The sequence below is a fragment of the Chenopodium album genome, chromosome 4 (genome assembly GCF_948465745.1).
Source record: "Chenopodium album chromosome 4, dcCheAlbu1.1, whole genome shotgun sequence".
Taxonomy (NCBI): domain Eukaryota; kingdom Viridiplantae; phylum Streptophyta; class Magnoliopsida; order Caryophyllales; family Amaranthaceae; genus Chenopodium; species Chenopodium album.
In genome coordinates, this window is record NC_137837.1 from 2,221,612 (window position 1) to 2,241,167 (window position 19,556).

The 19,556-nt window shown below is 34.4% G+C and overlaps 2 protein-coding genes across 10 annotated transcripts; one reads left to right on the plus strand and one right to left on the minus strand.

The window, feature by feature from the left end:
* Nucleotides 1-1,447, plus strand: LOC145628489 (F-box protein At1g30200-like). Its single transcript, XM_081680788.1, has one exon. It carries the CDS (start codon nucleotides 134-136, stop codon nucleotides 1,319-1,321), a length of 1,188 nt encoding a protein of 395 aa, XP_081536914.1. The 5' UTR covers nucleotides 1-133; the 3' UTR covers nucleotides 1,322-1,447.
* Nucleotides 1,448-2,256: 809 nt separating this feature from the next.
* Nucleotides 2,257-19,263, minus strand: LOC145628490 (uncharacterized). Of its 9 annotated transcripts, XM_081680793.1 has the most exons (11): nucleotides 18,011-18,153; nucleotides 17,097-17,167; nucleotides 11,606-11,669; nucleotides 10,739-10,883; nucleotides 5,962-6,082; nucleotides 5,307-5,435; nucleotides 5,112-5,159; nucleotides 4,712-4,758; nucleotides 4,395-4,511; nucleotides 2,687-2,741; nucleotides 2,257-2,580 (listed from the first exon to the last, which is right to left on the minus strand). In XM_081680793.1, exons 4-11 carry the CDS (start codon nucleotides 10,823-10,825, stop codon nucleotides 2,564-2,566), a joined length of 621 nt encoding a protein of 206 aa, XP_081536919.1. In that variant the 5' UTR covers nucleotides 10,826-10,883; nucleotides 11,606-11,669; nucleotides 17,097-17,167; nucleotides 18,011-18,153; the 3' UTR covers nucleotides 2,257-2,563. The 9 variants fall into 9 exon arrangements, with proteins under 9 accessions (XP_081536919.1, XP_081536920.1, XP_081536923.1 ...); XM_081680794.1 differs by lacking the exons at nucleotides 17,097-17,167; nucleotides 18,011-18,153 and adding an exon at nucleotides 19,185-19,263; XM_081680797.1 differs by lacking the exon at nucleotides 11,606-11,669.
* Nucleotides 19,264-19,556: the final 293 nt, after the last annotated feature.

Here is a 19,556-nt window from a genome sequence, read left to right on the forward strand (position 1 = left end):
TCATACCCACCATAAAACCGCCATTTGTATTCCTACTTCAATTATAATTTTCTCTCTCCTACATTATAACAACAAACAAATTTCACAAACCCAGAAAAAAGTTTATTCAATCTTCAATTTCAATTTCAATTCAATGGCAGATTTGTTAAGCAATCGAGGAGAAGATCAAATTATTATGGAGGGAGTTGATTATTTTGATCTGATTCCAGACCCAATTCTTAATTTGATCTTCAATAAGATTTTTGATGCGAAATCATTATGTCGATGTCTTCTTGTTTCTAAGAGATTTGCGACGATTGTTTCTGAGGTTGATTCAATCTCAATCCAAATGAGTAATAATCATAGTAATGGGAGTATGAATCAGCCGAAATCGAAGAAACCCAGTGAAGAATCTGCGAAATTATCAACTGGGTCAAAGAATTTTTTCAAGAATTCTATCTTTAAGTTCATCTGTAAGCCGATTAATCTTCTTCAACAGGCGATTTCAAGCAAGAAGATGGCTAAAAATGGAGGTGGGGTTGATATTATGAAATGGGTTGGAAATACTTTGAAGAATTTCCAGGATATTGAGTCGATTAAGCTCGAGCTCCCCTGCCATGGCGGCGAAATCGGGATCAACAAGAACATTCCATTGTTGAAATGGGAAGCTGAGTTTGGGAAAGAAATGGAGATGTGCGCAATTTTAGGGGCAACTTCGATTGTTGAGAGGAGAGAGAAAAAGGGGTCAGAAATTGAGGGTGAAAATGAGGTGCAGGTTTTTTCAGATGAAGAGCTGAAATTGAGGATTATTTGGATCATTTCTTGTTTGATTGCATCATCAGCTAGGCATAATTTGGTGAAAAAAATGGTGAATCAATGTCCAAAGTTAAGCAACGCGGTAGTTTCGGATGCTGGGAAACAGGGGAAGCTCTGTATGAATGCAAACCAGATTCAAGATCTCAAGGACTCAATCCAGATTGCAACAGTCAATGCTAGCAAAGGTGAAAACCCGGGATCGGAATCGGAATCGGAACCCGAAACCTCAGGTGAATCAACAACAGCAATGGCTTATGCAGGGAATTTGGTGATGAAAATGTGGTATGTCAAGGAATTGGAATTGCCCAATTCAGGGAAAGTGATGAAAGGAGCAACATTAGTTGTGATTAAGCCTGAAAAGAAAGGAAATAATGGTGAAGAAAAAGAAAAAGAAAAGGAAAAGAAAAGTGATGGAGTGAATATGTTGAAAGCTTTTCAAGGTGAAGATGTTTTTGAAGAAGCTGCAAAGAAATTGTTGAAGGGGAAAGAAAGGAGAATGTATAGATTAGAAATGAATTCCTTTTGAGTTTTTTTTTTTTTTTTTTTTTTTTTTTTTTTTTTTTTTTTTGTTTGATTTCCATTTTGTTGCTAATATTTTGTTTTTAATTTTGTAGTTTGTGTATACATGATACATATATGAGATTAATTCCAACCTAGTTTATCTAATTCAATATGATTTTGGAAATTGTTACGAGTTTTTAATTTCAGGAGTTCGGACAATGTGACTACTTTATCCGAACTCTGATCTGAAGGATACCGAAGTATCAAACAAAGAGGTTAAGACTTAAGAGGGTGATGTAAGAGCCGTAAGCCGGTTACTAAACACTCCATATGAGCACAACCACTATAGCTATGGCTTTCCATAAGCCTTACCAAGGAACTCAAAGACTTGATCATCGAATCAACAAAACAATCCAATCTGATGTTTAGGCAGTAATTTACTACTTATATTGTTCTTGTAATTATACTCTGAATGGCTAGTAGAAATGAATGCCTATCAACCTGCCACTTTTACCTATTTGTAGAGACGTTCTAGAAGTTGGCTAGTGAACTCCAAAGGGTGATAAATGCCGGTCTAGGAAGAATAAAACCTTGCAGTTATCTGCGCCACACGCGTAATGCTTAATGTGACATCTGACATAGACGATGTTGCAAAGAATAGTATGAAGAAGTTGACAAGGTATACTATAACAAGTAAATTTAGGAGTGGAGGGCACAAAATCTCCTCCACTTTGCTGATGGTATTTCCATAACATGATAACAACTGCTGTCTGCTGTAGCCAAAACTGACACCATTTTCTTACAGCTTACAAATTGCTTGGTCAGAAGTGACTATATATCCTTGCCAGCATAAATTATTAAAGCAGAAAATGGTACGATGACATTCAAATGTGATCATCTCAAAAGAGAGTCAGAGAAAGAGAGAGGGAGACAGGGAGGAAAGCTCTATTAAGACGTTACTTTGTGCAATTGTGCTGAAACATTGATCATTTTATTAATCTTCATCATCAAAAAAGGCATACAAATTTGTTTACCAAGACTAATTTAACCTAACCTAACCTAGAAGTATCTCTTCAAAACCTATACAGTAAATAGTCATACCAGGCAAAAATTCCATTTACAAAGTAAACTTAAGGAACACTATGGAAAAATTACTCTCTGCAAGATGTATCTGAAAGATTAAATCTGAACCTGTCTACTTGATGCAACTGTAATCAGTAGTGCCTCCAATATTCAGAGGGATCACTCCGCATGCACCAGCCAATTACTACATGGCAGCTTCATCTGCAATATAAATAAATGGTCAATACTGATTAGCACCTTCAAAGATTCTAATAGAGTTTATATCAGTACGTTACTTTACAAATATTAAGCACAATAATTTCCTTACCATCACCACCATCACTCGGGTTGTAATCGTCTTCATCATCATCAAAATTTTCACCCTGCAAGTTTTATCTTAGTCAGAAATAAAACTAACCAGGATATTCACCCAAGATTGTGAATCAGCTCAGTTAACATGCTTTTGCACAAAACAGTAGTTATTTAATAGAAATCAGGGAAAAAAAACAGCATTAAGCCTAAAATGCCATAATAACTCATATATGAGGCGAGCCATCAGATTTAGCCTAATAGCCAGTTACACTCTCCCTCTCTCACTCTTTGAACTCTAAATTCTAAAATAGAGAAGTATTTCATAGATATGCCAAAAAGAAAAAAGTTACTTATGTCAGTAACATTTCAGGTACACAATTAATTCTAGTTAACATACTGTACAATTACATATCCATCAGAGCCAAAATGTTGTCTACATTTGACCCCTGTTCACATAACTGGGGAATATTCCGATAGGCATTGAGTTATAATGTAAAAATATATTATTGGTTGATTCAAATTGAATTGAAGAAAATCAAATTAAAAATCAACTCAAACATTGCCCCCCAGTCCCAATCCAGAGCAAGAACAATGCAGTTAACCCCACATTGCCCTATTAGGTTTCACAAATTATTTATGGAGGTAAACTGGTGGATATAAAACTAAAAAAATTCTCAGCATGAGATTTGACAATGACAAAACCTCTTAACCAGTTTTGCAATATTCTAAATATGGGTTGCAATAGCCAAGGGGTTTTCAGGAGAAAAAAACACCTGCACTCAACCAGTTGATCATATTACACCAATTGTTTTGGGACAATGGGCGGCAATTTCATATACATTCAGCTAGTTTTAGATAGAATGTGAATTTTTATTTTTATTTTTTGTTTTTGGAGTGTCTGAGATAGGATGGGAGTGGAGGACAGCAACGGATGGTTCTGATATTGCAATGTGAATGTTATTTGTATCTAAATACTAATAGTGTTAGATGAAGCACATAGAAACACACTACGTTTGTTTTCTATAATAAGCTAGCACCCTATTATTGAGGAGATGTCACTACCATAAATGACATGCATCATGAAACTATCACTATAATACTACAGATTAAAATCTTAGAGTGACAGATTTCCAAAGGTGACTATAGAAGTAAATTTATTCCCAAAAGGGCCAAAACAACAGAAAATAAACCGTTCAAAGCAGCAGTTTTGACAATAGAAGAAGTCATCACAAGGGTAAAACAAAGACAACAAACTCTAAAATTTGTTGTGTTATGAATTTATTAACTTACAACTCAACCAAATAGTTCAAATGTCCAAGCAGATGAAAGCATAAGCCAAAACAAGGCTTACTCATATCGAACAGATGGATAGGCAATTGGACAATCATACTCATCACTTGCAACTGTTGCAAATACTATATTAAGATTAAAAAAACTTAACAGAAGGATCAGAGATCTAAGAAACCAGTGTAAACTTTTTAAACTCGTAACTGCAAGCCATGTTATTTTGACTCTTGCATCCATCTCCATCCAAGTAATGGTCATGAACTCATGACAGAAGGGGAAAAAACAGTCATTTAAAGTTTTCTGGAGATCTTTACACATAATTTGCTCTCAAATAGCAAGAAAGATACGTTATTCCTTTTTTTTTTTTTTTTTTATCTTTTTTCTTTAAATCAAAACATCAATTAGTGAATAAACAAGGTATAGATAGAGAATTGAACCTTTCCGTAATCATCATCAGACTCAACATCATCTTCTTCTTCCTCTAAATTCTCCTCTTCTTCCTCGTCCTCGTCACTTTCTTTCTCTTTCTCTTTCTTGCCTTTTGAGTCTGCATTCTATAGTCATTAAATCGAAAGGAATCATATAGTCATCAAGTATTACAACAAAAGAAGGGGATTCAAACAGAACATAAAAAACAGTGAACATATTTTATCTTCTGCAACTTTACATCCTCATTAAAAAATCTGAAGGATGACCCATCTTCAGCTTTTCAAAGGACATGTAGACAAAGCAGCAGGTCTTTAGAGCAACTTACTTCAAATTTCTTCTCAAGTTCCTCCAGGACATCCAGCTTCTGAAGGTCTACCATAGAAAGATCAGAGTTAGAAATGATTATACATCTAATGATAAGGGATTTGTGAAAGAGATAAATTCAGGTCCATATGCAAAATGTTCTGTCAAATTAACTGGCGAGACAGCCAAAAAAAATTGCTTTGTTGTTTATCTCTGTCATTTCATGGAACATAACATCACAAAGCACGATAGTCCTTAAAACAACATAGGGCATGAAGCTCAGGGCTAGCCAAGTGGCTTATGAGCAGTAATTTAGCCTAAAAGACCAAAAATGTCTTAAAATCTAATCACACACCAGTTACAACATGAACAAGTAAAGAGTAAGCTGGCAGAATCTGCAGAACTATCTTGAATAAATATACCTCGTTTTGGATTCCAATGAACCTTCCTCCTAGTCTTGAATTTTGTGCCTGAAATGATACTCTATTGTCAAACCACCTTTAGGGGGGTCAATAACAAGAAATTAAGAAAAGAGCAATAGTATTTTATTTTAATCAGCATGGGCACCATAAATTATTTGTCTCTTCAACAAAAGCTTCTCACAAGTTTAAACTAACCTCGAACAAGCTCTAGCGGAAAATATCCAGGTTCAAGTTTCAAATAACCAGAATCAGAAAGTGAGCACCGACCAAATCTACCTTTTTTCTTGACCTTATCAGAATATCTCTCAATGTCTACAGCTCCTTCTGCCAAGATGACAAACAACAAAAATAAGGATAGTTAAAATAGTAGCATGTAAATCTCAATAATTATGTTTAGCTGCAAAGAGTATTTATGTTTAATATTACTGTTAGAAAAGAGATATCTACTTTCCGAGAGAGAGAGAAAGAAAACTTAATTCTACACCTATGCTTAAATTAGTTAAATACCAAATTCAACACCAATGGAATTTACAGGATAAGTTCACCAGAGTTTACTGGTTTGTGTTGGAACACTCGGGAAGTCAGGAGGGACTCTGTCAAACAGAGTAAAGAGACAAGAGCACATAACCGACAACACAGGTAGTGCAAAAGGCATCCTGAACAAACATAGCTCAAGTACAACATCCACGTTACTATTGTGCTTAGTGATCTTCAATAAGTTTACATATAAAATAACAAAACCAAACTGTATAGATACACACTATCACAAACTTCATTCTCCTTGACAGTTAACTTTCTGAATATAAAACACAAGCACGCCATTAAAAATAAATGCAGCCAGATTGCTTACCACCGGATAATGTTTCCTCAAGGTGGTACGGTGAGTTTTGAAAGTAGTTCCGAAACTTATAATTTCGTAATGCTAAATCCTTCTCTTCAGGAACATTGGTTCTGTCAGGCAACTCAATATCCTGTGGCAAATTTTTTAGAAAAATGTATTAAACAAATTAATCCAGCAGTGATCAAATATGAAGGTGAGGACTGAGGACAGAAATCAAGGATTTTAAGGAGTGATATAAATGTTAGAAATAAATTTCAATAATAATGACAGAAATATGCAGAACAAAATTTATCTTGTATACCACAACATCGGATTGAATAAAAGAACCCAAAAGTATAAATCAGTAAAGAGATACACACTGGTAAAACCGCGGGCAAAGTTACTGATAGATCCAGCCTTGTTCAGGAAAGGAATAAATTTTGGTAATGAGTAATTGTTCAAGTAATAAGAAGTATTAGTCTGTTAACCGTTTATGTTAAGGCCTAGGCTTTCAGAAAGCTAGCTGTCAAAAAAATTTCATGCATTTTGCCTCCACTCATTTCCAATCCAAATCTTTTAACTACCACTCAGCAGACAGTGAAGATATTTAAAAGTCCACTCAGCATACCTCAATTTGCAAGTCAAAAGAAAGAAAATAAATATACAATCAATCACAGCATAATCCAAGTTTTCTTGTAGTATTATTCAACTTGTCAAATAAAAACACCAAAAATGGAAAGTGTTCAGATTTGGAAGTCCAAAGTTTTGTAAACAGATAAGGCTCACAATATGCATCCCTACCATTTTTAGTGATGTGTTTGTCATTTTATTTTCTGCGACTTATTCTACGACCATTGACTACAGCATCTGTATATAAAGATAAATGACAGCCTTCCATGAGGATAATTATATCAAACCCATAACTCCCCAAAAAAGATAAACATGTCATGCTCAAACCCTTTATTATACTGGATCAGTTTCCCTCTGTCTGTGTTTTGCTGTCTTGAATTCTCGATAGCCAGCAACACTAGCACAGACAGGATAGCACTGCTTGAAATCAAAGACAAAATAAGTGATGACCCTCTCAGACTCGTGAGCTCATGGAATGACACTCTCCACTTGGAGTTACTTGCGGTGGAAAGCACTGGAGAGTAACGGTACTTGACTTGCATTCCTAAAAACTCACAGGTACCCTATCCCTTCATCTTGGTAATTTAAGCTTCCTCAGGATACTCAACCTTCAAAATAACAGTTTCAGCAGCGTACTCCCACCTGAGATTGGCTGTTTGCATAAGTTGCAAACACTCCGGCTGTCTAATAAATCCTTTGGAGGGGAAATTCCATCTAATATATCAAATTGCTACAGCCTTACTGGTATACACCTTTCCCTAAACAAGTTTGTGAGGGAAAATCCCACAAACGGTTGGTTGACATACTTGTGTTTATACCAAAATGAATTTGAAGGAAATCTTCTGCCAGATATTGGTAATACTACCCCAAATCTTCAGTGGTTCTCTATATACAATAATCGATTTACTGGACATATTCCAGCTTCAATATCTAATGCCTCAAATCTAGAAGTTCTTGATCTGTCACAAAACAATCTCCGAGAACAAGTTCCTTCTCTGCACAAATTAGTAAACCTTATTCACCTTGTCCTTTACAGTAACTCCTTTGGGTATGGCCAAGCTCAAGATTTGGACTTTGTTTCTTCCTTGGCTAACTCCACTAATTTGCAATGGCTTGAGATAGATCAAAATAAGTTCAAAGGTAATTTTTCCTAAAATTATATGCAATTTCACATCAATAACGTATTTGGTATTAAGTGACAACAACTTAGCAGGAGAAATTCCAGTTTGAATAGAAAATTTAGCAGAATTGCAATATTTTGATGCTAGCAAAAATGCACTATCTTCGGTCATGCCTCAACGGGGAAAGCTCCAAAATCTCCAGCTTCTAAATCTAAATGATAACTTATTATCCGGGGTCATTCCAACCTCAATTGGAAACTTAACCAAGTTGTCAATGCTCTCCTTGTATAATAATAGCCTTGAAGGCCAAATACCTCCAAATCTTGAAAATTGTAGGTCACAATTATGATTATTGCTGTGTGATAACAATCTCACCGGTAGTAAACCCTCACAACTCTACAACATTCTCTCCTCAACTATTGCACTCTCTCTACATGGAAAACACTTAATTGGATCTCTCTCTGAGGAAGTTGGACAATCGAAAAACCTTGCAGCCCTTGATGTATCCGGTGACAGGCTATCAGGTGAGATACCACACTCTCTTGGAAGTTGCCTATCATTAGAGCTCCTAGGCACGGATGAAAACAGATTCCAAGGCACTATTCCTAATGAACTGCAGAAATTAGCTGGTCTCCTAGAGATAGATTTGTCATACAACAATTTATCTGGCAAAATTCCAAAATTTTTAGCAAGCCTCAATTTGAGGAGGCTAAACCTATCATACAACAACCTTGAAGGTGAAGTACTAATCGGTGGAGTCTTCAGCAACGCAAAAAATCTTTCCATCATTGGAAACAATAGAATTTGCGGAGGCAAATCAGTCTTAAAATTGCCACACTGCAAATTTAGCAACACCAACAAGAAGAGAAGATTGATGAACAAAAAGAAGTTGACAGTTGCAATTCTTTCAGCAATTTTGGGAGTGGTTTTACTAGTTGTTATACTTGTGGTATCATACATTTGCTGGTTTAAAAGGAAGCCTAAGGAACCCATCTTCTAGTGATTCAGATAATTTCCAGAATTTGTCATATCAAATCCTTCTTAAATCAACTAATGGATTCTTCTCTGGAAATTTAATCGGCACTGGTTCATTTGGGATCGTATACAAAGGAATTATCTTGAAGAGGATGGATCAGCAGGGGCCATCAAGATATTTAACCTTGAAAATCGTGGTGCTTCCAAGAGTTTTTTGGCTGAATGTAGCGTCCTCAGAAGCATAAGACATCGGAATCTTGTGAAGGTAATAACAGTTTGTTCAAGTGTTGATTATCAAGGCAAAGATTTCAAGGCTTTGGTTTTTGAGTATATTGTGAATGGGAGTTTAGACAATTGGTTCCATCCAACTGAGGCAATCACTAGAGCTGATGGCACAAATGATACCTCAAGGAATTTGAACTTTAGCCAAAGACTTGATATTGCAATTGAGGTTGCATTTGCTTTGGATTATCTTCACCACCATTGTGGCACCTCCATAGTTCATTGCGACCTCAAGCCGAGCAATATTATCTTTGATGAAAATATGGTTGCACATGTAGGAGACTTTGGCCTTGCCAAGTTTCTCTTGAAAGGCATCACAAGCCAATCAATCTACCTCTATTGGAGTAAGAGGTACCATTGGTTACACTCCTCCAGGTATTAACTAGTGTTCTTATACCTATCTCTAAAAATATATAATCTACCTGTACTGTAGTGATCCTATTTAAGCTACTGTAGCAAACATTTAACATATGATTAAATGTTAGTTCAATTATAACATAGGAGGCACTACATGCAGAATATGGTGTGGGAAATGAGGTGTTTACCAGAGGTGATGTCTATAGTTTTGGAATCCTATTACTTGAAATAATTACTAGAAAGAGGCCTACAAACGACATGTTCAAGGGGGGCCTAAGCTTGCATTGCTTCGTCAAAGAAGCTCTATCTGAAAATGTTATCGAAATTTTAAATCATGTCCTTGTTGATGAAATAGACCATGAGGAAACAGACAGGCGAGACAGCACCTTGATGTTGGAGGCCCTAACTTCTATACTTGGAATAGCAATTTCTTGCTCAGCTGAGGTCCCAAGAGAAAGGTTGGACATAAGTGATGTAGCTACAAAGCTATCATCAATCAGAAACAAGCTCCTTGGAACTCGTTTACAACAAAGGAGGAGAATTCGAACAGGTAATGTTTAAAGTATGTTTCCTCACAAATGAAAATATAACGAGAAATTGCAGGATTACTTCTTCAACTACATCTCTAGCTGAGGTTTAGTGAAATTTTTATATCAGATTTTAGCGCTTTAATCTTCTGGGTGCAGGAACACAAAAATGATCAATGTCTAAATAATGTTAGTGTCAAACAATAATTAAGAGTGAAAGTTCCCCTAATTAAGAATGTAGTGGTACACATAATAAACTTAACCAAAATCACTACACTACCATCAGTTAAAAGATATTATCTCAGCCTAAATTTGATGAGCTTGAGCAAGTGCACTTTACCATTTCCACAAATAATAGATCCGATTGAAGACAATACAAGACAAACGGCCTGATGTTTACCAACAGATTGTCCAACACAAGAGATTACAACTTCCAAGGTTCAACTTAGCATATATTCCTGTATGTTGATAATATCCTTACAAAATATATACGACCAACTACAAGTCAAAAACATCTTCAACAAGTCCAACTTGAAACACATTTCCTCTACCCTCTCTTCTAAAAAGGAAAACAAAATTGTGGTCTGCGTTTTCTCCAGTATTGATTAAGGGAACAGCCACGTATGTGAGTCATACCTCTAGTGAGACTAGACTGGAACAGGGCAATTATGAAGGTTTCAAGTAATCAAATTCATAGAATAATTTGTTTTCTCCTACAACAACAACAACGACGACAACAACAAAGCCGTAGTCCTAAAATGAATCGGGTTCCGCTAACATAAACCAAATAATCAGGTTCCTTGTACAAAGAAAAAAGCTGGCAAAGTTGCATTACAACAGTTGTTAAGTGCAAATTTTGGCATCCAACATCAAAACAATGAAAAATGATAAAATTGGGTGAAATTATATACTAACCGGAAAAAGTACAAAAGATGTTTGCTTGGCAAACTTGAAGTCACTTCCACCAAATCCTCTCCCACGTCCTCTACCTCTAAATGCCATCTATATAAGTGGCGGATCCAAGATTTCGGAGCTAGTGAGTCACCATGAATTTGATGACCTGTAAAAGTACCAAAAAAATTTTGAATCCATCGTTTCGGAGCTTTGTGGCATCTTATCAAAAACCCGACGAGCTTTCTCTAAAAACCCAAAACTCACATACATGTAAAGCAAATTGTTATGAGAAAACCCATCATTTAAAAACCCAAATTTGACAACATGGGCATGAATTTGCTTGCCTTCTAAAATCCAATTATCAATGCGACAAGCTCTAACAAGAGAAGGAAACGTGAAATTGTTAGGCAAAACAGAGTCCTGCAAACATTCGTAAGTACAAAATCAAGCATTCCCTATCCAAATAGCATTGCAAACAAGTAAATAACCCCTGATTAAGGTGTTGTTGGGGCATTTTATCAAACAGTTGGTGGGCATAAACCAAATCACCAGATTCCAACAAAGCACAAAACTTGATAGCTCTACCCATTACATCAAAGTATGAAACAATAAGTTCAATAACCAACTAATCAAGACTACAAAGCAGCAATTTTACCAAATAAAATTGAATTCAATTCAACATTTCAACACCACAATGAACACATTGAACAACCTTGTCAAAGTACTGTCAAGATTATGAAATTATAAAAGACTAAAATTATAATTAATTAAGTAATAACACAATAATGAACAATTTAATCAATCAAATGAGTGAAATTATACATAATTAAAATTAAAACTAAATAACAATTTAAATAGTTGATAATTTAAATTTTAATACAATAATACCTTGCTCAGTTGCTCTGCTTCAATCGGTGGTCACTCACTCACTCACTCGGTCACTCCGGTCGGACTTTGAGTGGTCGCCGATCGAAATGATGTGAGAGAGACAGAGAGGGAGTTAGGGTTTAATTCAAGGGAATTAGGGTTTAACATCAAGAAAAAAAAATACTGCTAATTTAGTTTCAAAATACGAGCTTTAATCTAACAAATTCCACTAATTCTCACATAATTCAAGGGTTTTGCACCACATTAAAAACTAAATTTGACGAGTAAAGTATATTACTAGGGTCCAAACTTTGCCAAAATGTAAGTTTAGGGGACTCACCTTTCAAATGTTTGAAAGAGGGGACTAAGGCTACTATATTGGCCAAGCTGACATTCAGTAACCGGTTACAAAGCTAATTAGAATTTTATTTTTCTTTTTTTCCTCTAAATCACTGAAAGTTCATTTCATTGGGAAACATAAAAATTGTTGATAAACAAAAGTAATTCATTTACCCACAACCACCATGAGCTATTACCCATACCACCCTACACCCATCAAACCCTGTCAACACCACAAATCACCACCACCCGAACCCCAAACGACCCACAAATCCTAAAATCCAGCCGCCAAACTTACCTTACAAAACTTCAATTATGGTTTTCTTTGATTTTCTCTGAAAATGCAATAGTGGGAATCATAAAGGTGAGAGAGAAGGGGAATTTAATTTGGGGATGAATCCCGTAACGGCTGAGCAATTACCGCCGCCGCCACAACCACCGCAGCCCCACCTGAAGTCAAAACCTACCAAATAATGGGTCCGCGTTATGAGGTAGGCCGAGTTCGAGTTCTTTGTTATCGGAGCCTCCAACAAAATTTCCACAATTCAAGCAACAAACTATAGATCTAGATTTTTCAAAGTTAAATTTAACTATCAAAACCTCACAATTTAGAGCTTTATTGGTGGTAATGAATTGAAAAAAAGGAGTAGAGAAAGTAACAATAATGAGAAATACCGAAATGGTGAGGTTGAACGGGGCGGGGTTACGAGCGGTGGCACAACGTAAGAGGCGACGAGAGTGAAAAAGGGTTAAGATGGCGGTTGTAATATGGAATAAGGAGGATGAGGGAGAAGAGAGTGAAAAAGGTTAGGCTAATTCAAACAATTAAGACAATTTTATCTCTTAAAAAAATTGAAAATTTGAGACAACTGGTAATTGAGGGTAAGCAAACCGGTGATAACTTGCACAACAGGTTTGAGTCCCCTCTTTCAAACATTTGAAAGGAGAGTCCCCTAAGGGCCTGTTCTGTTCCGTTGAAATTCAGTTCAGTTCAGTTCAGCTCAGCTTGAGGAGGGGGCGAACTGTTGCTAGGTGGCTGGGTGGCGAGGTCGACGGTGGCAGTAGGGGGAGGTCGCCGACGGTACGGTGGTGCTGCGGTGGCTGCAAGGCTGCTTCAATTTTTATTTTATTTTTTTCTTCTAGCTGATCGTGAATGAAGGGGGAAGGCAAAGGAGAAATTTTGGGGTTTTTCTTTGCTTATGTACGTAGAATAGGTGATGAGTTTGGGGGTTTTTATGAATCAAACATGGGCTTAGTGATATTCTAGTTTTAATAGGACTTGAATTGTAGTATTGGGCTCAAATTAGTGGGTTTTAGGAGATAAGAATAATTAGTCCAAATAGATTAGTAAGATGAAATAATTTTCTCATTTGAGTGATTCTCATAAAATATACATAAATTAATACTGAAACTATATTAAAATAATTTATACAAATACATATATATAAAAATATTCGCATAGTTACAATAAAATATAATTATAAATTCCACAAAATTATGGGGGATTACAATCTACCCCTCTTAAAAGAAGTTTCGCCCTCGAAACTTAACCCAAAAGCCATAATTTCTCCAAAACCATTCAAATTTTTGTGTTTTGTATTGCTGTAAATTGCTTGATCCTCAACATGTACACTCGACAAACTGAACTTTATACTCAATGAACTCATACTTGGCCAAAGTTTACATTCTTAAATTGCATGTGAACACAATAATAGTGCATATTAATAAGCAAAATAATGCAAACTCAAGCAATAAATAGCATAATTGAGGTAAAAAGCGCGAAATTACATCGCATTCCACCCCTCTTAAAGAAAAGAGTTACGCCCCCGTAACTCACCTCAATAACATCATTAGGCATTTCTTTCATCTCTTCTTTATGCAATGATTTATTCTCAACTTGCTTCTCTATAATTTTCTCAAATAAAAACAGTTCAATTCACATGGCATTCAATAATCCCTTTTAGCTCTCCTTGGCTAACAACGTAAGACTCTTATGATTCGTAAAGATCTTACAAGTGACATTGGTTAGATAATGTCTTCGAATGAATCTTCAATGTACATAGTTCATATTTCAGCAATCTCTAGATCCTCATGATCATAGTAGGGTAATTGGTCTCATAAGATTTGCCTAGGCAAGAAGCATTATCATTTTCCCATTTGTTGCAACATACTCCCATTAAGTATAAACTTCAAATTCACCACTCCCATTAGGCAAGACTAAAACAGGTTCAATAGTTATCCTATGTTCTTTAAGAGTTTTAAAGGCTTGAGTACACTTTTCATCCCATTCAAACTAACTCTCCTTTATCAAGGTAGTTTCGCTAGCAATCCTCAAAAGTCCTTCACAAACCTCTTTAAACATCTAATCCCAATAAACTCCTTATATCGGTCACATTGTTAGGTGTAGACCACTTACTCACCACTTGAATTTTTTTTGTCCCGAAATGTAACTTACAGTCATTAATAAAACTCACACTTCGAAAACTTAGCATATTACAGGTCGTCCCTAAAAGTTGTCAACAGAATCCTCAAATGTCCATTATGATCATACTAACTCCTCAAGTATAGCAAGATATAAAATCATAAATTTATTGAATGACTGTACTCATGAAATACTCGATTCATTAAATCCATAATGATTGTTAAAACATTAATTAACCCAAAAGACCTGATTCATATTTCCAAATTTATAAATCCATGGACTCCTCAAAATTTTTCTTTCACAAAATTGATTGATAAGACTTCTCTCCAAATTGGTTTTCAAATTCTCCCAACGAAAGTCAACTGTCTCACGGATCGTATCTCTATTCTCTTTCCACCAAATATTTTCTCCTCAAATTCTCATGGCAATGCAAAGCAACAAAAACTCATCTTTCACTACCTAGTTCTACAAAAAAGCAGGGTCTTCACTCTCCTTAAAGTATGCGGCTTGACCAAAGCAAAATTCATACACTCCTCTCGCGTAGTTTATCATCACCAAATATATATATTTCATCAATTCTCCAAGTACATTCCTAATTTGATCATAAGGTTTCTCAAATAAACACTTATTGGTTGCAAAAATTGAAAGAGATATCAAATAATAAAAATATAGATCTTACCAATAACTTAAAGCACCAAATAAATAATAAATAACATCATTAAATAAGCATAACCAAATAGTCACATAATTACATGCTTCATATAATGATCATCCATACATACACATTACATTGCACAAATCATCACAAATTAATCTATATTGTATTCTTTAATCCTTACACATGATTATAGGTGATCACAACACCCAAATTTGCATGATTATATAAAACATATACAATTAAATATAACTTGCATAAAAACTACATTCAAAATAAATGGCACCAAGAATTAAATTATAATGCACATAGAAAGAAATCATCTGTCCTATATGCCCTTCTTAAGACTACCCAAATCTCTCACATAAAATAAAATAAATAATACTAAGGTTCAAAGAATAAAATAAGTACGCAGATTCAACTAATTTCATAAATAATTAATAACATAGTAATTTATAAAAATACATATATTTTATTTAAACTGCCGAATTATTTGAATTAAAATAAAATAATTTTTTTGAAATTAAAGTTTAACCTTAAATCACGTCATAAAATCCATAATCATGAGATTTAAAACGTTAGGCGGCCAAAAACTTTTAAAGTAACTTTAGTGGTAATTAAATCGAACCTAAGCTCCCATATACCACTTTGTAACACCCCAATAATTCTCTCTTAAAAACCTGTGAGAAACCTGTATATAACCTGAACAATTTCAAGAGAATTACTGGCGTGCTACCGCCACGTGTTCAAACGTTAAGGCTATCTCAGAAATTAGCAGCGGAAAACCAAAACAGTTATAAATAAACTTCAAAACAAAAGAATTAATTCAAAATAAGTGTTACAAGTTGGAGCCATTAAGGCCCTTATTCAAAACCCAATAAAGTAGTAAGTGATTAAATCCAGTGTTCGAATAAATTCAAACCCAAAAGAAATAGTGTCAAATAAAATCGAATTAAAATAAATTCAAACTTGCAAAAGAAATAAAATGCAAACAACCAACTCTCTACTCAAGATCCCTGATGAATGCTGCATGTGTAAGAACCTGTAGTTATTCTGCTTCCCAATATTACAAGTGTAAAAATTGGATCGTCACGGGGTCATTGAAAGGCGAAGGCCATGACCAAAGAAAGATACACAAAAGCACGCAATCAGCAAAGCTGAGTACATACAAGCTGCAAAATAAATTAAGAAATACCTAACATGCTACTAATAATCAAGCATAAGCATCATTAAATATAGACTCAATTCATGACTCGATTATCAAACTTATTAAGACCTCACTAATTGATATTGACTGGCTCATTTATTTAATTCATTGGATTTAGCAATAGACAAGGTTGTCCAACCCATGTCCCATTTGGAACATCAATAAAAGAAAAACCCCATGCCTCCTTTCGGAAACATCAATAAACATCCAACGACCACGGGCGCGACTCCGTGACCGTAGTTAGTATGAGATCTCACCTAACTCCTAGTTTTGAAAAATATTTGAAATAAGAGACTCGTAGATCAGACGGCCTCGAGAAAAGTACACGGCTAATACCCCATGTACCCCAACCCCTGATCGTCATTACTCCAGAAGTGCACCAATCCAGAGTTTTATTGCTCATCCATCTTGCACTTTACATGATTTACAGGTTTAGACTTGGTGATAACTCATTAACAATACAATCAATCCAATATCAATTCAATCAAGTAAAACAACTTTTCAATTTCAATTCTTGATTTATTAGTGGCAAGCAACATTTACTATTTATTCCTTTACTACCTCGGTGTATAAACACCTTGAGTGCATAAGGCACCCCAAAACCTTAACCTCGTCTTAAAAGACTTAAATTTCTCCTTTACTCATCCTGTTTACATAATCATGAATGAGTAATAATTTAATCTTTACACCAATCACATACCTTTGCCTTTAACCGCACCTTGCATAATTAAAGCACAAATAATACTTGCATTATAAACTAGTGCACATCATTTGAAATTCACAATGTATAACCAAACAATTTAACCCAGTCAATCCTATACATGATACTAAGTTCTCGGTCCGTCCTTAAACATGCACCTACAAGCAAGGTTTCGTAACTTGTACATACCTTGAGCAAACGAATTGGTATGCCACTTTACTAACTAGAAATCACCTTCAATAAACTTATAAACTCCTCTCCTAAGCCAAATAATAACATCTCAATCAATACCCAATCAATAAAATTTACAGCAATACTAACTTACTTTAAAACCTTCAAAATCCAAATCAAACAACACTTTAAAACCTTCCCTTTAATTGAAATCAAAAGCTTATATGTAGTTCTTGAAGTTTCCTTCATAAAAACCTTAAAATACGTCTTTATATGTGAAATTACAGCATATTTAAGCTACTAACCAAATCTGAAAATTTAGTTTATACGCATCCTTTGCAAAATTAATAACCCATACTAATAATAATGGAATAATAGCTTAATTATATATGTAGAAACATCAAAACTTATTATTTTTTTATACCAAAACAATAAAATTCAGATTACAAAAATCTAGAAATTAATTTAAACTCTAAACTTGATACTTTAATAAGCTGTTAACATAAATTAATCATGACGGTCATGTAGTGTATAGAAAACTCTAAGAAACATAATTTAGAACGCTTTGAATTCCGAAAACTATATCTTCAATAATCTGAAAATTAGTTTTAATCACCAAAAATATAATCTTAACATAATACAAATACTATATACATAAGTAACTTGACTAAACACGTTTTAAGGCCTAAAATCACGAAAAATCAAGGTTTAAGCCCTAATTTTCTTAGCTAAAATAAATCTGAAATTTTGTTTCATAGTTTAAACATAATAAAACTTATAAATTTATAACCTTTTATGATTCATAATTTCATATACAAAATCAAACCATAATAATAACAATTTAATAACAAGAATTGATAAAGATTAAAACTTGGTTGAATTAACAAAAGAAGAGAAAACAAGAGGAAGAAAGGAGAGAGGAGGGGGCGAACTGTTGCTAGGTGGCTGGGTGGCGAGGTCGACGGTGGCAGTAGGGGGAGGTCGCCGACGGTACGGTGGTGCTGCGGTGGCTGCAAGGCTGCTTCAATTTTTATTTTATTTTTTTCTTCTAGCTGATCGTGAATGAAGGGGGAAGGCAAAGGAGAAATTTTGGGGTTTTTCTTTGCTTATGTACGTAGAATAGGTGATGAGTTTGGGGGTTTTTATGAATCAAACATGGGCTTAGTGATATTCTAGTTTTAATAGGACTTGAATTGTAGTATTGGGCTCAAATTAGTGGGTTTTAGGAGATAAGAATAATTAGTCCAAATAGATTAGTAAGATGAAATAATTTATACAAATACATATATATAAAAATATTCGCATAGTTACAATAAAATATAATTATAAATTCCACAAAATTATGGGGGATTACAGTTAGGGTGTTGGGCCGTAGCAAATTTTAGCTTTTCTTGTTGGTTTTTTTTTTTTATATATATTATTTTATTTAAAATTTGTTTAAATGGGTTAGATACATGTAAGTGTTTTGTGTTCTTTTGTCCTAATACTATTTTATTTTTAAATTAAATAGTATATGTGTTTAAAATGTTTAGAGGTTTTAAGTTTTTAATATATTTTCCATACATTTTATAATATATTTTCCATACATTTTATAATATATTTTCCATATATTTTATAATTATAATTATATAGTATATTTTTCGTAAATATTTTAATAATAAATTTTGTATATACACATATGTATAGTAATAAATATCAATAAATAATCAAAGATCACTAATCCGTAGTTAAAAATCACTAATTAATAAGTTCAGTTCAGTTCAGCTCGGTTCAGTTTAGTTCAGTTCAGTTTAGTTCAGTTCAGTTCAGCTGAGTTCAGTCAATCGGAACAAGCCCTAAACTTACATTTTGGCAAAGTTTGGACCCTTGTATTGTGCTTTACTCCTAAATTTGACACAATTATCAAATTAAATTCTTCTCAAAAATAAGAATAAAATAAAGTATGTAATTTAATACCAGGATTGAGCAATTTTTCATAAAATAAAAGTATACTACTAGTCAACTTCAAACACCCATTTATAAATTTACATCAACAAATTACATTTTTTTATTTGAGTTTTGAGGAAAATCAACAAACTACATTTAATATGTAATTCAATCGCTTACCAGGGAATGTCGGAGGTCGAAGAATACACAATCGCAGTGGTTAGGGTTTCGAGTGGAAAGAAACCACGATTTGGGTAAAACCAATTACTGCGGGGCATCAACTGATGTTTTCTGTTGGCGATCAGACAAAGATTGGGCACGGGTTGGGCTGCTCAGGGGAGATGTGCTTACGAGTTTAGGTCGGGTTAAAAAAAAGTCGTGTTGTGTTAATTTCGTGTTACGTTTAAAATTAGAGTAATACATAATACATGGAGAATACATGACTTATATATTAAAATTGGATTACTTGTCAAGTAAATTATAAACGGATTAACATGTTAGTCGTCGTGTAGTGCTCGAGTAAAGATTGTGCTAAATTTTAAAAATGTTGAT

What these genes read in the sequence shown, in the direction of transcription:
- LOC145628489 (XM_081680788.1), top strand. Translation starts at nt 134, where the DNA reads ATGGCAGATTTGTTAAGCAATCGAGGAGAAGATCAAATTATTATGGAG.
- LOC145628490 (XM_081680794.1), bottom strand. Translation starts at nt 10,825, where the DNA reads ATGGCATTTAGAGGTAGAGGACGTGGGAGAGGATTTGGTGGAAGTGAC. An exon ending in CATCTTTTGTACTTTTTCCG is followed by an intron (nt 6,083 to 10,738) that starts GTTAGTATATAA and finishes AATTTGCCACAG; the next exon opens with GATATTGAGTTGCCTGACAG. An exon ending in TCATTGGAATCCAAAACGAG is followed by an intron (nt 4,759 to 5,111) that starts GTATATTTATTC and finishes TTTCTATGGTAG; the next exon opens with ACCTTCAGAAGCTGGATGTC.